This window comes from Dermacentor silvarum, chromosome 6 (genome assembly GCF_013339745.2).
Source record: "Dermacentor silvarum isolate Dsil-2018 chromosome 6, BIME_Dsil_1.4, whole genome shotgun sequence".
NCBI classification, from domain to species: domain Eukaryota; kingdom Metazoa; phylum Arthropoda; class Arachnida; order Ixodida; family Ixodidae; genus Dermacentor; species Dermacentor silvarum.
The window spans coordinates 111,267,731-111,284,432 of NC_051159.1; the positions used below are offsets into that span (position 1 = coordinate 111,267,731).

A 16,702-nucleotide genomic window follows, 5' to 3' on the forward strand; every position below is an offset into this window, starting at 1 on the left:
CCTTGGCCTGGCCTGCTGTTTGGCCGCGGTATACAGTCAATGCATACTGGACTGGCTAAATCCGAAACATGACAACCAATAGGTGCAGCCACAAAAGTACAGTGTAGACAGCTTATAACATAAGTCGCCGGAGTCGCGATTATCTGCACTATAACCAAAACAATGATTTTCAAGCCCTGCATGTATGCAAAACATGTCGACCAAGCATGTAGACACGCTTTGTACTATCGCGCGCACATCGTGATTACGTTTTCGCCAGTAAGCTGGCGAATCAATTGCGATGTAGCCAGTGCTCTTCAAGCTCGACAGCTTTGCACCGAGTCAGAACGAAACAACTGTTTGCCGCAACCACTGCGGAAAAACCATGACTGCTATCGACGCGATTATAAACGGCGACTTTGCGGTGCTGAAGGCACGCACCCGACACACGCACCGAGTCTGGACGAATTAACTACCATTCGCTGCAACTGCAGTCAAAACCGCGGTCGCTATCTATGCGATCATCGATGGCGACTACGCAGTTTTTAGCCACGTGGCCGACGCGTGTACCGGGTAAAAACGAACTACTGTTCGCCGCAACCGCTGCGGAGAAAACCGCGGCCGCTATCAACGCGATCGTGGATGATGACTACGCAGTTACGAAAGCCACGGCCAACGCGGTGTCATGCGCAGCAGTAAACGCAAGAATACAGGCTTTAAAGACCCAAATAGGCTCTAAGCGTTTCCAGCGTTGCTGTCATTCACGTACAATTCCAACTGATGGCTGTGGCGATGCGGACTCCGCCGCTTCGTTTCGGTTGGACGCTAGCGCCGTTCGTGCTCTTTGCGTCGCACATTTGCGGCGCTCCTCGCTCACCGAGCTCTGAAAGTAATCCGAATTAACTGATGTGTGGCCAATAAGTCCGAATTAACGAGAGTTTGATGCATTAAATAATGCATACGCCGGCGGGCAGCACGCACCTTGCCGACGCACCTTGGCGAGATTTTTCCCCGCGGAAGCCGCATTATAACCAGTATTTCGTCGCACGCGGCTGCACTCAAAGAGGTATGCGTATACATGGAGTTCTATGGAGGGTAAACGGGAGTTGGAAAGGCCGCGTTGTACCCAGTTCTGCACTATAAACGGTTACGTTATAAGTGGTCTATACTGTATAGCCTTCAAGATCGGCAACTGTAACTTGTAGGTGCTGCGCGGATTTAGACACCAGCAATCAACCATAGCAAGCGCGCCCTTTCAGTGCTGACAACCTAGTAAAATATAAACATCGCGGCCAGCTTGTCATGACTGTATCGTGGCGTTTGATGTCGCATCTGACCAGGCCGCCGGAGTCCGAAAAATCGAACGGCGCGCTGCAGGGCGTCCGAACTATCGGTCGTGGTTATACATTACTTCAATGGGACGAGTGGCGGTGCCGCGAATGTGTCTGAATAAACGAGCATGTCCGAATTGTCAGCGTCCGAAGAAACGGTCGGCAACTGTACCACGGGGCCACTGTGCTGGTTTTCACAACCTACAGTATAGACCACTTATAACGCAACGCTTATAGTGTAGGACTGGATATAGTGCGGTCTTTTCAGACTCTCGTTAATTTTCCCATAGCACTTCATGTATACACGTATCGCTTATAGTGCAGTTGCGGGAAACGAAATACCGGTTACAGTACGGCTGCCTGGGAGTACGGAAGTCAGCGGAGACGGCGAACGCTCCCCTCAAACGGACGCCCCAAGGAGTGCTCGAGGAAGAAAGACGAAGTGGAGGAGAAGGGCACGTGGTGCGAACGAACAGCCAGTGAGGCTGAAACCAGAATCTTCAGTGCGAGTCGTGAAATATCACGGCGCGAGCGAGCGCCACGAAACTGCCATTGCCGGTCAACGGAGCGGGCGGCGCCGGCACATCACAGCGAAGGACACACGCGGAGACCGTGGAATGTGAGGGAGGAGAGCGTCAGGGAAGCGGATTTCGCCTCGGCAACTCGGCGGCTTCGGTGGCTCCCCTCGCCCTCCCTCGTAGCTCCCTCACTTTCGACTGCAGGCGCCGCCGCTCCAGCCGGCCCGGCGCCAGCTTCCCGAAGTTTCGTTTTCTGCCGTTATCGGGAAGCGGGCATTTGCCGGCGTGGGCAGTTTCGTTGGCCGGCCTGGGACAGCGCCGCTGCTTCCCTCTGCGCCGTAGCCGCAGCGTGCAAGGTCAACACATGACTAGAAAGTAGAGGAAGCATAAAGGAGAAAGAAGGGTTCACTGCCGTTTTCTACAAGTGGCTACGGTAGCGTGGCTGAGACGTCAGCACGTACACGCATGTTCCGGCGCAACACAGAATCGGCGACCTTGCCATTTGAGAGAGGGTGAGATTTCCGCCACGTTTTTCTTTTTTTTTTTTTGTTTCGGTCACGCGTGACATCGAGGGGTCTCTCCTAAGCTTTTACTGTATGGCGGTGCGGGAGCAATGCCGGTTGGAGGCGCCGCTGCGTGATTTGGTTTGAATTAACGAGATTCGATTGCAAATTGAATGCAAATGTTCTCGCTGCATTCCTCGACTGTTGCATACGCGTGGCGGCTCGGTGCACATGTTTTGCATATGTGCGGGCCTTGAAAATTGTTGCTTTGGTTATAGTGTGGTACCACTTATAGTGCGGATATTCGCGACTCCGGCGACTTACGTTATAAGCGGTCTACACTGTATTTCTGTATCATGAAGAGCTTGCAACACACACACAAGTTGGCATACCCCTGACAATTTCTTCGCGCACAAACCTCTTTTCTTAAGGAGGGAGGAGGGGACGAGAAATAACTTTCTTGGCAGAAAGGGCTGAAATTTGACCCACACATTGCACATTGCAATAATGAGACAAATCTAAAATTTCATTAAGCTCATCATTAGTTTTTGTTTTATAAGAATTTACAAGTTCCTTGCTTGTGGAAAGCCTGGCACAGTAACAAAACGTGATAGGGAACTGAATACTTTGTATGTTTGCCCAAATATCTAATCAACATCAAGACAGTGTTTGATTTTTTATTGCAATAGCAATTATATGGACACTTCAACCGGATTTCTGCCGTCGGCGTCGCCGTGAGGTTCCGTATAGACTAAGGGCGATAAAATCCTCGCCGCGTGCCGTATGTGTTGAGTGAAAGCGCGCGAGGGACATGCACTATTGCGGAGAGCGAACGCACGGCGGAAAGCAAACGCGACCGTCGCGCGAAAGGCCGTGGGGTATGCGAGGGAGGGAGGTGGGCCGACGCTGTGCTACGGCACCAAATGCGTATAATGCAACTGGGCGCAAGGGGAACTGGCCACTCAATCTCCCACGCGAAAGCAAGAAAGCGGGAAGGAAGCGCGGGAGCGAGGGGGGGGGGGGGCAGCTTCTACTTTGCCAACAACTACGCTTGTACTGGCTGTGGTGGCGGTCGCCCGCACCGTCTCCTATCTCCACACGGCTCTGACCTTTGTATGCGCTGTGCATTCGCCGCTCAGTTTCCATTGAGCGATAGACCGCACGAACCTTCGCCCGCTGGGGGGGCTGCGCTTGCTGCCAGCGTTTTGACAGCCGTTGTCTGCCGTCATTCAGTGTGATCTATTCATGTTTGCTTGTGCGCGATGACACCACGCTTGTTAATTCAGTTAGTAAGCGAATGTGTCGAAGTTTATGCAGCCGATAAACTACTATCCCTACTCCGAATAGCTCTCTACTAATTTGCTATCGCAATTGATGCTTCGCCTTTCGGGCGAAACTGCGACATTTTTTTAGTGCCCTCGTAATTTTTTGCTCAACATGACATGCATGTGACCGATTCACTGCACAGAGCCATGTAGTTATGAAATAATGAAGTAATGGAAATGTAAAGAACATTTCAAGACCGTCTCAGACTTTTCAAGACTCAAGTACAGCACAGTTTACGGATCACAGCAAAACAAACTGGGTCAAATCAGTCGAGCCAATGTTGTGCTATGCTTTCCACGAGTGCGGTGACCGCCAAAAAGAAAAAAAAAAAAAAAAACTGAGAAAACGGGCTGCGAAGTTTTGCAAGCAGTGCAGATTTATTAGAACGCATCAGGGCTGTAATATTTGGCATCATTACTGTCAGTCATCTTCTTGCACCCTTGCCTCTTCGTTTGGTGGGCTTTGAAAATTTGTTCATAGCCTGGCTGGTTCATCAAATTGAACTTCCGTTCAGCTGCGGACCACTGCGCGAAGGGAGTCGTGAATGCTGCATGCTTGCGCTTCTGCCATCACCGCTGACACGAAACACAGCTAAATGGTGCGACGTTCGGGAGCAATTTGTCCTGTGAAGCTTCGGTTATCACACTAGCTTGTTGACGGTTGGTGCTCGCTCACAGGCTGCGTGTCTGTGTCACACGATACGTCAGAAACTGAGTACACCGTCTGTGCCGGCGATGGTGACCTTCGAGCCGCGTCGCCTCTAATGATGCGATCTCGGCTACTGATTCGCACGGCTGTACGCCGAGGCGCGGGAGCCTCCGTTGGCGCATCATCAGTAAACTGCGTTATCGGTGCCGATGGCAAAGGGCGATTTTTGCCTTCGCTGCTGGAGTCGCATGGTGCAAGATAGCATGGCACGTAATCCACGGTGCAAGGTAGCACGGCACGTTCAGTCGGGTGCTCCTCCGCTTCTACCGCTAATTACCGTATTCTCGCCGTAGAAGGCTTGCGCTTCCCTATTCCGAAAGCGTGCTTCATCCAAAATTTTTCAAACGATCCATCACTAGCCTGGGAGCTCTCAGAAATCCGAATTCTGCGTGTCAAGTGAAGACGCCGGCGTGGTTTGCAACGCAGACAACTTGCCCACTGCTACAGCAGCAACCAATGGGGAGATGCCTTTCAGCACAGCAGCCAATCGGAGGCCTGCTTTCATCGGAGGGCCCGTGTAACTACTTCCAGCAGACCTGCGCTTTTGTGTTTGTGAGAAGCGGAACGGTGAAACAGATTTGAACAATACTAAGGTGGCGGCGCTCGATGGCGGGAAAGACGAGATATGGCTCCGTGAACTGCGGTGACTTTGTGCGATTTAAAGCTGTTTTCTTGCCCTGCGCACTGACAAATTAATTTTTTGGGGGCACTTTTAGTGCGTTTTCATTTTGATACAGCTGATTAGGCGTTGCAGATACCAGAACGTGTGGTTTCCGAAAACCAATCTTTTGCACAATTTCGGTATCTGATCCCTGCGTCCCTCCTTACACAAGTCTATGTAAACATTGGTGACATGCTGACGCTGTTGTTGGCATAGATAAATAAAACATCCTTAATCCTTACCTGGCCATGGTCAGCAGTGCGCGGAGGCACAGGCGGAGGCAGAGGCTCTGGAACCACGTTACTTGAGCTGGGTCTGCTGGTTCCATTCGTCGAGATCCCTCGCACCTGTGACAGTAGACAAGCCAGTTGTACGAGACATATGGACGACAACATGCGCATAGCTTCAAGGCAGGGAAAATGGCAGCTTGCTACTTAGTGCAAGTGCAACAGCTTATCTGCTTGCAAATGCGACCTGCCACTGAAGCACTTGACACTTCTCAGCAGCTTCCAGTGTACTGCAACTGCATGCCTTTCATGTTGCCTACCTGTTTTAATACTGTGAAGTTTGGAGAAAAAGTGAGGCTGACAGCTCTATCCCTAGTCTGCTGATAACCACCAGTTTTATCATCAAGAGTACAGTTCTGTTTGGCCATACCTGGCCCTTGCGCCATAAAACACCACACATCATCTGTAAAAAAATACACGCTCCATTTTGGGCTGCATCCATCTTGGAGAAAGACAGCTGCAGAGTAGTGACTTGTTATCTATGAGTGCTTGCGCCGGAGATCAAGCCATCACATGCAAGAACAACCTATGCACTTTATAAGATATACACATCTCTAAAACTTACACTTTTTTTGCAGCTTACACTATGAGGCCTGCAGAGAGCAATGGTAGACAGCACAGTTGGTACTGTCAGTCACATGCTTTAATGTTGCTAGTAACATAGCTCAGTTATGTACCATTTATTTATTATTTAATTTATTACAGCAGGGCTGCCTCTGGTGGTTCTTTATTGCTCCTTTTAAACTGCACCGATGTGATTTTTCGGACGTCCTCAATTATTTAGACTGTCAGCCCTATCACATAGAGCACAGCAACAATGCACTATATTGACAACCGAAAGTGGTGTGCAAGATTGTTCCACAATAACTGCTCATTGTGCATGATGAATGAAGTTGTAATCAATGAAAACACCGTATTTACTCTAACGAACTCACTTTTTTCCTGAATATGCACAACATTGGGGGAGTGCGTTCATTATGTGGGGTAAAACTGAGCGATTTTTTTTTTTCCGCGGACATCTTTAAAAAGGTGTAGTTTCGCCGAAGGCGAACCATCGATTGCAATAGCAAATGTGCAGACAGCTACATGAAGTAGGAATAATAGTTTTATCGTCTGTATAAACTCACTATGTAAATTAACAAGCATGGTGTCAGCACGCACAGGCAAACATGAACCCACCCCACTCGATGACCGTTGACACTCGCTGTCAAAACGTTGGCGTGAGGAAGCGCAGCAGCAACAGCAAGCGAAGCGACCTTCATGCTGCAAGCGAAGCGACCTTCAGTGTAAACTGAGCGGCAAGAACAGAGCACGCACAAAGGTACAAGCCGCCGTTAAACTGCTAGGCTCGGTCCCCGACGCAGATCGCTTTCAAGATAAGGCGTGCGCGACCACACAATGCGCAGCTGCTGCGCGCGATGGAATACAGCGTGTTTCCTCCCTCGAACGCGGGAGATTGAGGCGCGATCGTTGGCGCCGACGGCAAAAATGCGCCTCGAGTGACCATATAATTGCTATTGCAATAAAAGTAGGAGACACATGGTACGCTTTGGCATCCGATACAATCGTACTTGCTGAACGCTATATCAGACGCCGAATCGTACCGTGTCGCTCCTCCTTCACGGCAGGAAGTTCAGGGTGCGTTCATTATACGAGTAAATACGGTAGTCGCATTCTATGGTGCTTCCCATTCGATGGGGCTTTTTGCATTTCATGGGGCTTTCTCAGGGATTTATTAGTTTTCCGAGTGCTGTTTGGCCCCTAGCCACAACTGCTTTAATGACTCATACGCTGGTTCTGGTAGCGAGGCATAAACAAATATTCAAGCAATGCAAACAGAAACAATACAATAACAGGGCCTGGTACATGCAGTCTGGTCACTCGCAAATGAAGTCTACTTGTGATTCACTACATTGCGGTGGTCGCTTCCAGATACTTGTCATCTCGGTGCTTCACCGCACTGCAACATACATCGGATAATTTGTTGAAAAAAAAATTGGAGGAGGCTTAAGCTTTGCCTTTAAGAGTGGAATGCGATCGCATTTTTCTTTATGAGTAGGCTTCATTGCAACACAACGTAGGAAAGCCAGCTTAAAAACACCAAGCTTACACCGATCCCTTAAAGTTAGCTTCACTTTTAAACACAAATGCATTGCTGGGAAGACATCTTTGCACGGGCAAAAAAAGCTGTGATATATTAAAATGCGAAGGCTCTAGGGCCTTTTTTTATTATTCTACTAATTGTTTGCTGTTGCCCCGAGAAGCCTGCGTCAAAAATTTGTAGGACGCTTTAGCATGCAAAGATCCCCAAGTTCTTGTCAGGCTTCCCGGCAACTGCAGCCTTTCTTCTTTCTCCACCTTCGCCTCTGCGCGCCGCTACCATTTTATGCTGTCGAGGAGGCGAGTGCCATCTGGATGGGGTTTTACAATCCGACACTATCATATCTAGGTTGTAGTTAAGTCGTACTGTACAATTTTTCTGACGAATATTACTTTGAAAAATTCAATTTTTGTTTACTAACGCCTTGTGCCACACGGAGGGCCTGTGTGGTCGGGGTGGTTTGGGATGAATTTCTCCGCCACGGACGCCAATGCTTACGCCGGCACCAATGCAGACCCTCACGCTGGATTTTCTGTCACACGGGGCCCTTAAGGGCACACAAATGCCAAGCATTCAAGCTCATAATGTAGTCGAATACAAGATAAAGCAAAGAGCAGACCAATGTGAAACAAAACTTTCTGGCTGCTCACAAGGTACACTGAAATCAAATCGTGGTTTGTGCAAATTCTGAAATTTCAGCTAAAATCAAACTAATGGAATAGCATCAAATATTGCTGTAAAAAGACAGCTACCAAATCAAGCCTGAATATAGAATTATTGCTCACCAAGAAAGAATTAGATTGTGGGTTTCAATGTTGTGAAGCTGCATAGTGAGGGATGATCTATGAGGGATGCTGTACTGCAAGGGCTCTGGATTACTTTTGACCAGCGGCGGTACCTTAACGCCCACCCAAAACACTGTACACAAGCATTTTTGCATTCTGCTGCCGTGCCCGGGAGTCAAACCTGCAACTCCTACTTTGTGCTCGGCAGCAGAACACCCCAATCAATGAGCCACTATGGTGGATAAAGGAACGTTTAACAATTAACGTAATGCCATTGCAGTGCTGACTCATGATTCGTGACCCAGCCACAAGCTAACCTCTGAGGCCACGCTGGCATGGTAGCTATTCAAGGCTTTTACCAATTTAAAATTTGAATATATAGGCATTCGAAGATTGAATGAAATTATCAGGCCACGCAGTGCTGATTTATGATTCGTGATCCAGCCACAAGCTACACCTCTGAGGCCACGCTGGCATGGTAGCTATTCAAGGCTTTTACCAATTTAAAATTTAAATATATAGGCGTTCGAAGATTGAATGAAATTATCAGGCCAGTCAGGGTTCGATTTGAATGCAAAATTCAAATATTCACGTGCTCCTAGCTTTCACCGATTTGGACAGCTAAATTTCTCAAGCCCTTTCACAGGCGACCGTATCATTTGGCTTCCCAGCAATGTAAATGAAGGTAAGTAAGGAGCCAAACCTTAGCCTTTGGCTTGTGGTTGGTCGTCTCAATAGGGGAGGAAATGTCATCACCGTGCGAGTAATCACCGTCACGAAGACACTTGCGCAGTCGACTGTTCTCGTCTTCCAGGTCTTGTACCTTCACATACAATAAAAAAAGCACCGTCAAATTAGCAAATGCATGCAAATGCACCAACAAATGCAACTGTATTCTCAGTAAACAAGGGCAACAGTTTCTCCACCGGTTTACAATTCACAGTAAACTAAAGACACCCAACCAGTATCTCCGAGTCACTGACTGCGCCAAGAAGCTCCACTGTAACGTAACACTTCACATGAACTGCAACCACGGTCATAACAGAATGAATTTTTGAATAAGAAAATGACGAACATTGGTCTTTACTTGAATGCCACTGTGCATTGCTCAGTGCCGGCACTTCGGCTCTTTTGGCAATGAAGGTTTTGTGAACATCGTACACAAACTTTTCAGTGCACAAACTTTGCTGGTAATGAATTTCAATTAATGGGGCTGTACAGTCATCAATATAAAAGGGAACAGTGAATTTTTTAAAACTAACTCGTGGTCCATGGTTTTAAATCTAGGAACTCGATACATAACAAGCTTTCCTGTTGAACTTTTAGTATCATTGAACACTTTTAAGGAGGGTGTGTGTTTAGCCCCTAAGGGCGTTTAAAAAAATTAGGTGTTCCCTTTCATATTGATGACGACTGTCTCCTCTGCATGTCACTCCATGACTATAGGTTACATGGTCTTAGAAATGGTACACTCTTCCGAACTAGGAGACATAGCCACAGGTGGGCTATCTTTGTTGCTTGCAATGAGGCGGCGTGTGCAACAGAGTTAGCCACACATGCATGGCAGGTAATGGAAAAGAGTCATTTTGTGGAGAAGGGCTCAGAGCTGCAGTTTGAAAACAGACAGTAACTTGGTTGAATTGGTCACTGGTAGCAGAATGAAAGAGGGAACAAATCTTCACCCTTTTTTGGAGAATCATGAACTGTTTCCTCATCTCAAGGTCTCTGCCTGAAGTTTCAAGGAACTTCCTGTAAGCCAAGTCAAATGCCTGCCCTATGGTCAGTGTGATTTCTTCAGCCTGTAGGAAATCAAAAAAGTTAACAGTAAGCACACTTGAAGCTTCCATTAAATAACAGCTTGAAAGAAAGCCAGCCTTGTAAAAAATGATGCATCACTCAAATATACAGAACACCAAATCACCAGGGCAGAAAGTAAAAACTGCTATAACACTAAAGCTTGCTGCAGGCTTTGTAATAGTAGATGCATCATATTTAGATCTGGAAGACATTCCTTAGGAAACAGTATTGCATTGCGTTCCCAGACCATCTGTGTGCAAGAAGCAGCAATGCTCCACTCTATATATATAGTCGAGCCCGCTTATAACGAACCTGAGCGTCACGCGGCGTCCGTTCGTTATATCTCAAAAGTTCGTAGTAAATAGACCACAGCTAAACAAAATAAGTTGCCAGCCCACACTTAACGAACGAAGCCCTGATCCGTGCAGGGTTCCGCAATCCGCAATGTCCAGAGTCTTTATCAGCAGAAATAAGATCACCCCAGCCAATGTCATGACCCCCCATGTCGGAGTTGACAATGCACTGCCACATATTGCTGCTGGATTGATCCTCTTCGAAAGGATCAGGCTCGGCACCAGGTACTACGTCGACGAAGCCGGCCTTGCAGAAACAGTTCCACATACAAGCGGCCGTCACCTCTGCCCAGGACGCCTTCACCATCTCAACGGCTGAATACAGTGAAACTCGAAGCAGCAAGTTGGTGGCCGGGCGGTCAACAGCGATGAGCAAGCACTCCACAATGTGGCACCCATCATCATCATCAGCCTATATTTGTGTCCACTGCAGGACGAACGACTCTCCCTGCGATCTCCAATTACCCCTGTCATGCGCTAGCCGATTCAGAACTTGCACCTGCAAATTTCATAACTTCATCACCCCACCTAGTTTTTTGCCGTCCTCGACTGCGCTTCCCTTCTCTTGGTATCCATTCTGTAACTAATGGTCCACCGGTTATCCATTCTACGCATTACATGGCTGGCCCAGCTCCATTTTTTCCTCTTGATGTCAACTAGAATTTATCCCCGTTTGCTCTCTGATCCACACTGCTCTCTTCCCGTCTCTTAACGTTAGGCCTAAGATTTTTTGTTCCATCGCTCTTTGTGCGCCTATACATGTGGCGCTTATATGATGCCTTAAAAGGCACGCATTATGCCTAAATCAAGCGGCTCCACTTTCAAAGTCGTATTGGGCGGCAGGAAAAGTCACAGCTGTCAGAGAAGTTAAAAAGTGGTACACTAAGCAGTTGTCAAGCACGAGCAGCACGCACCTTGCCTTGCCCCTGCATGTTGCCGTCAAACTCACCCAGCCACTCTGCAATTAAATCGTGCATCATCCACGCCTTTGCACTGTGCCTGCTCCATGTAGCTTGCAATGATGACTCAGTTTGTTACAAGCCAAGTGGCAACGTCTTGGTCACTTGTCGAAGATGCCTCGCCGACAATCGATTTAAAAACAATCCCATGCCACACTTTGAATCGATGGAGCCAACCACTGCCTGGGCTGAAGTCTGGAAAATCTAGCAAGAATGCGAAGTTCTTGGCTTTGCCCAGCATCACTGGTGTACTTATTGGAATGTTACGAGTCCCTGCGTCAACGAACCACTTGAGCAGCGCGTCCTTTACGTCCACATAGATGGCCTTCCGCAGGCGCTTTCTCTGTCAAGTCAGCGTCAGAGCTGACAATCAAAGCAAAGTCGAGATGGCCGATTTCAACACGTACTTCACCAACTCAGTTTTTTTGCACCTTGACACAGTTCCGTCAAAATTGCCTGCTTCACTGCCATGTCCAGCGCTTTTCGTTTTGTGACCACTGCAGGCACGGCAGACTTCCCGTCCGCCATCCTGGATACAACTCAAACGCAACTAGGATGAAGCGCTCGCACCACACATACTGCCAGGGTGAACAAAGCGTCGCAATTGATTCAGCAGACGTGCACGTGCGACAATCAAGCAAGAAAGCACGGAGACCAGTGCAGAGAGGCCTGCTTCCCAGTAACAGCCAGAAGACGAAACTTCTGGACTTCAAGCTGGCGGCCAGAGCGCACCTGCAGAGACAGGTGAAAGCGAGGGAGTTGTGAGAAATAGAGAGGAGAGGGGAGCGGAGTTACGTGGACGGGCGGGAGGGCGATCTTGGAAGCCACACGCCGACACACGTGGGCAGTGTGTGTCGGCTGGGAGAGGGCGTGCCTGCGGGGAGAGGGTAGCTCACTTGAGAGGGGCACGAAACGAGTAGTTCGCCTGCGAGGAGGCTCGGGACAACAGTCCGCGTGCGCAAAGGGGTCGGAGGCCGTCATATCTCGCATTGCGGTGCCGGGTTTACGCTGTCCGGTCGCTGTAACCGATTAGCAGGGCTCAAAGACTTACATTGTACATGTAACTTTGTGCCATTGAAATAACCTATATTTTGACGGTCGCACAGGTTTTGTTCATTTTAAGTGAAAGTTCTGTTATATGTGGGCTCGACTGCATATATGTAAATACATACATGCATATTTTATTCTGGGGTTTCAGATGCCAAAATCACAATACAGTAAAACCCCAGTGATACGAACCCGGCTGGTACGAATTTCGGTGTGATACGAATTCGTAACATTCCCCGGCCGAAATACATTGCTAACTGTAGTGAGATGATTGCGGACCGTCACGTTTGTTGACGTGCGGTGCGGTGAAGGATGGAGCCGTAGACGTTTAGGTTTGAAGATAACATATATTAGAACTAAGCACTCTGTAAAACACTATACAAACAGCACGACGCACACACCACACAGTGACTAAAGCACATATAACCCATGCATGCTACGTCCCTACGCTACAAGGTTCTTGCTCACGTCCTCGTCGTCTTCAGTAGAAGGAGACCGTGGTGGGACGATTTGGTCGCTGAGCAAGGCGTAGTGGGTCGACTTGCCGCGATGCTGGGTTAGCGGTGGCGGCGGCTCGAACGTTGAGGATCGGTATGCGATCAGACGACCAGGAACAGTACTAGCCGGGAACAGTCTCCGACATCCGCAGGAACGCAACTGGTCAGGAGGTTGCCCAGCGGTTCACCCGAGCAACCCTCCCGAACCCTGGCTCTTCGAATGCCGTCTCCAACGCCTCTGCTGCGCTCGTGCCTTCTACCTCTTTTTTTTTTTCTCCGCCGCGCCACCTCGTGCTCTCTCTCTTCTTTCCGCGATGCCCCGCACATGTAGTCAATGTCGTCATCGCCGTCGTTTCACCACACTACCCCTCACCCAAGAAAGTTGTTTATCTTTAACCAACTTTGCTCTGAGGAGTGGGCTTGCAGAAGGAGCACTGGTTTCACTAGCACTTATCGCACACACTTGAAAGTACACAGACTGTTCGCACTGTTCATACATTTCTAAAGCACACGCACACGATACACAGAAGCAGTAACCTCAACACATACATAAACAATAGTTGGTGTCATTTTGGGGATTACGAGACTCTGCTGAGGTAGTCGGCGCCAATATTGTCACTGCCTTTGATATACTCGACAGTGAAGTCATACTCCATGACTAGCAAACTCCAGCGGAGCACTCTGTTGTTTACATGCTTAGCGGAATTAATGTAGGAAAGTGGTTCGTGGTCTGTTTGCAAAACGAAACGCTTTCAATAGAGGAACACGTGGAACTTTTGGATGGCCCATACAAGGGCGAGGTCTTCCTGTTCTATGGTGGAGTAGCGTGCCTCCCTGGGTTGTAGCTTCTGTGGTCAGTCTTAGTTGGCATTCTACAAGATGCGTCTTGCCAGGAACATCCGAGAATATCTCTTGGAATGCATGCATCGTATCCTTTGCTTGGTCGCCTTGCTCTACTGGTAAGTCTGTGGCAATCTTTACGTTCTCGTACGTTTCTGCTTGAGTACAAGAAATGAAGGGTCGCTATTTTCAACACCTTCGCGAGTGTTGACCGCGGCAGCAGCTTGGTGTTTTGTCGGCGGCAACGACTCCCGCTCCTCGTACATTTTAAGGAGATTGATGTGGAAGGTACCTTCTCGTGTGCCTAAGTCTACGACAAAGTCGATGTCGCTTCTCTTGTCAATAATAGTAAATGGTCCCTTCCAGGTCAGTATTAGTTTATTCTTGTCGGATGGGAGCAGAAGTAATACTTTGTCTCCCACGGCAAGGTGTCGAACCTTCGCCTTCCGGTCATAATATTCCTTCTGGGTCGCCTTTGACCTTCGAAGTGCCTCATGGGCAAGTTCGCACGTTCGGTGTAATCGTTCTTGCAGCTCCACAACGTAGCCGTACGTTGTTTTTGTCTCGTCATGCAGTTGGCTTCCCGACCACAGCTCCTTGAGGATTGCCATTGGTCCTCGTACGTAGCGTCCATAGAGCAGATCAAAGGGCGAGAAACCCAAGCTTGCCTGCGGGACTTCCCTGTAGGCAAATAACAGTGGGGCTAAGTATCGGTCCCAATCTTTCAGGCTTTCTTGGCACATCTTTCAGATCATTTGCTTTAACGTTCCGTTAAAGCGCTCCACTAGACCATTCGCCATTGGATGGTAAGGCGTGGTTGGTAGCTGTTTAAAAGACAGCAGACGGCTTACATGAGCTGCGAGGTGAATTGTGTACCTCGGTCGGTTACTATTTCTCGTGGAATTCCGACCCTGGAAAACATCTCAAGCAATGCCTCGGCAATTCTTTCAGCGGTGATGCTTGGCAACGCAACCGCGTCTGGATAACGGGTTGCAAAGTCTACCATAGTTAGGACATATCGATTACCACTGGCCAATATGGGTGACAGGGGTCCAATGATATCGATAGCGACACGCTGGAAAGGCGTATTGATTATCGGCGTGTTTCTCAGAGGCACACGTCCTACAAGATGTTTTGGGATGGTCCTCTGACAAATGTCACAGGATTTCACAAACCGCGTGACTTCTGCTTGCACACCAGGCCAGTAGAATTCTTCTGAAACCCTATCCGCCGTCCTCTTTGTCCCTTGGTGACCGGACAGTATGCCTTCGTGTGCGATCTTCAGGACGGATGCTCGAAGGTCCTTCGGAACAACCAGCTGTTCCACTTCTCTCTGTGTCGCAGACTTGTACCGCCGGTAGAGAAGGTCATTGATGATGACGAATATGGCAGTGGTTGATCGTGTCGTTTTAGTCTTGCCAACGTCCGCGAAGCAACCACTTAGGCTTCGGTCGTCTTTTTGCATTTTCGCGAATCTTTCGGGACCAACGTCCAACGGGCTTGGCATGACTACTGGCAGCTTTGGTGATTCTTTGCCACCGGATCGTGATACAGCAGCCACATCATCATCGCAAACAGGTTCGGTGTTGTCCTTGCAATGTAGACAGCCATCAGGACGTTTTTCAGGCTTTAGCGCAGCTTCGCTTCCAGGCAACTCGAGAGAGGGGCAGACGCCGTTGATATTGCCCAACACAACATCATACAGTGGCCGTTCCATGCATATGACAAGTATTGTGCCCTTGTAGAACGAACAGTCGATATCAACTTCCGCTTCTGGAAGGTGTTGAGCGGTACTGTCTAATAAATAAACAGTCCGCGTTTTCCCAGTAAGTTTCTCGGCTGGAACAAGTGCGCATTTTACTATGACAGTGTCGCAGCCTGAATCTCTGAGAATGGTCACAGGCTGACCTACCAGATAACCTTGCGCTGTCGGCATTCGTGCTGTTCGACGTATCGGACCGACGGGGCTTTCTGCACCCGACCCAATCTTGTCACATCGGTTGTCTTCAATGTCTGTAGCAATTTGGCAATGTTTGCGAAGGGTGCATTCTTGCGTTGTTAGGCCATGTTCATAACTGGAACACAAAGCCTCGTTGTGGTCCTTCGGGTTTTTCGGAAAGCTCTGTGGCTTCTTCCCTTTCACATTGTTCACGGACCTACTCCCTGTGGCTCCAGACCAGCAATCAGACGGCTTGTGGCCTCGTTTATTGCATATGAAGCAATGGGGCTTTCCTTGAGCGCTCGTTGGCTCTTTTGGCACCGTCCCGCTCTTCACATACGCGTTCTCTTCTCTGCCTCTCGCCAGGTGTGTCAGGCCTTGGGCTTCGAGATAATGATCCGCTGTTGCGGCCAAATTGCTCAAATCTTTACAGCCTCGCTCCTTCAAAAATACCGCGAGCTTCTGGTCGCATCGACGCAAAAATTGTTCCGAGACGACCCTGTCTCTCAAGGCGTCATATGTCCTTTCGGTTTTGGCCAGTTCTTGCCAATGGTCAAAATAACCAAGCAGTCTGCCTGCAAATTGGCGTCCTGTTTCGCCATTTTCGGGTTTGGCCTCTCGGAACTTGATTCGATAACCCTCTTCGGTATACCGGAACCTCTGCAGTAATGTTGACTTCAGCTTTGCAAAGTCAGTTGCATCTTCAGCAGACATGCGTCCGACAACAGTGAGAGCCTCCCCTGTTAGGCACAAACTCAGGGATAGACCCCACCTGTCACGAGGCCATCCTTGGTCAGTGGCTACTCGCTCGAACCTTTGAATATAAGCGTCGAGTTCATCCCGGGATTCATTGAAAGCTGGAATTAGCTTGTGCGGACTCCGAAAACCTTGACTGCTCGCGCTGCGTTCGCTTGGTTCAGCTGTGCCTGCTTGACTAGGTTGTTGCGACTCTTGCATGCGTAGCCTTAGCTCAAGTAACTGGCGTTCTCCGGCTTGCCGCTCTAACTCTGTCGTGATCCTCCTTAGCAGCTTCACGCTGCAGCGTATATCTCTCGCTTTCTCTCTCGCGCT

At 48.9% G+C, this 16,702-nt stretch overlaps 1 protein-coding gene across 13 annotated transcripts in view; it reads right to left on the reverse strand.

Annotated features, from left to right (window-relative positions):
- LOC119456826 (PTB domain-containing engulfment adapter protein 1-like) overlaps positions 1–16,702 on the reverse strand; it is a 73,819-nt gene that overhangs the window by 37,526 nt on the left and 19,591 nt on the right. For 2 of the 13 annotated variants that reach the window (XM_049669376.1, XM_049669366.1), the window contains 3 exons: positions 9,882–9,998; positions 8,903–9,022; positions 5,269–5,373 (listed from right to left, as the gene is read on the reverse strand). The exons of 8 other annotated variants lie outside the window; for them this stretch is intronic. In XM_049669376.1, coding sequence (XP_049525333.1) covers positions 5,269–5,373; positions 8,903–9,022; positions 9,882–9,998 — 342 coding nt within the window. The remainder of the gene's footprint in view (positions 1–5,268; positions 5,374–8,902; positions 9,023–9,881; positions 9,999–16,702) is intronic. 3 more of the 13 variants (XM_049669372.1, XM_049669364.1, XM_049669371.1) reach the window with 2 other exon arrangements.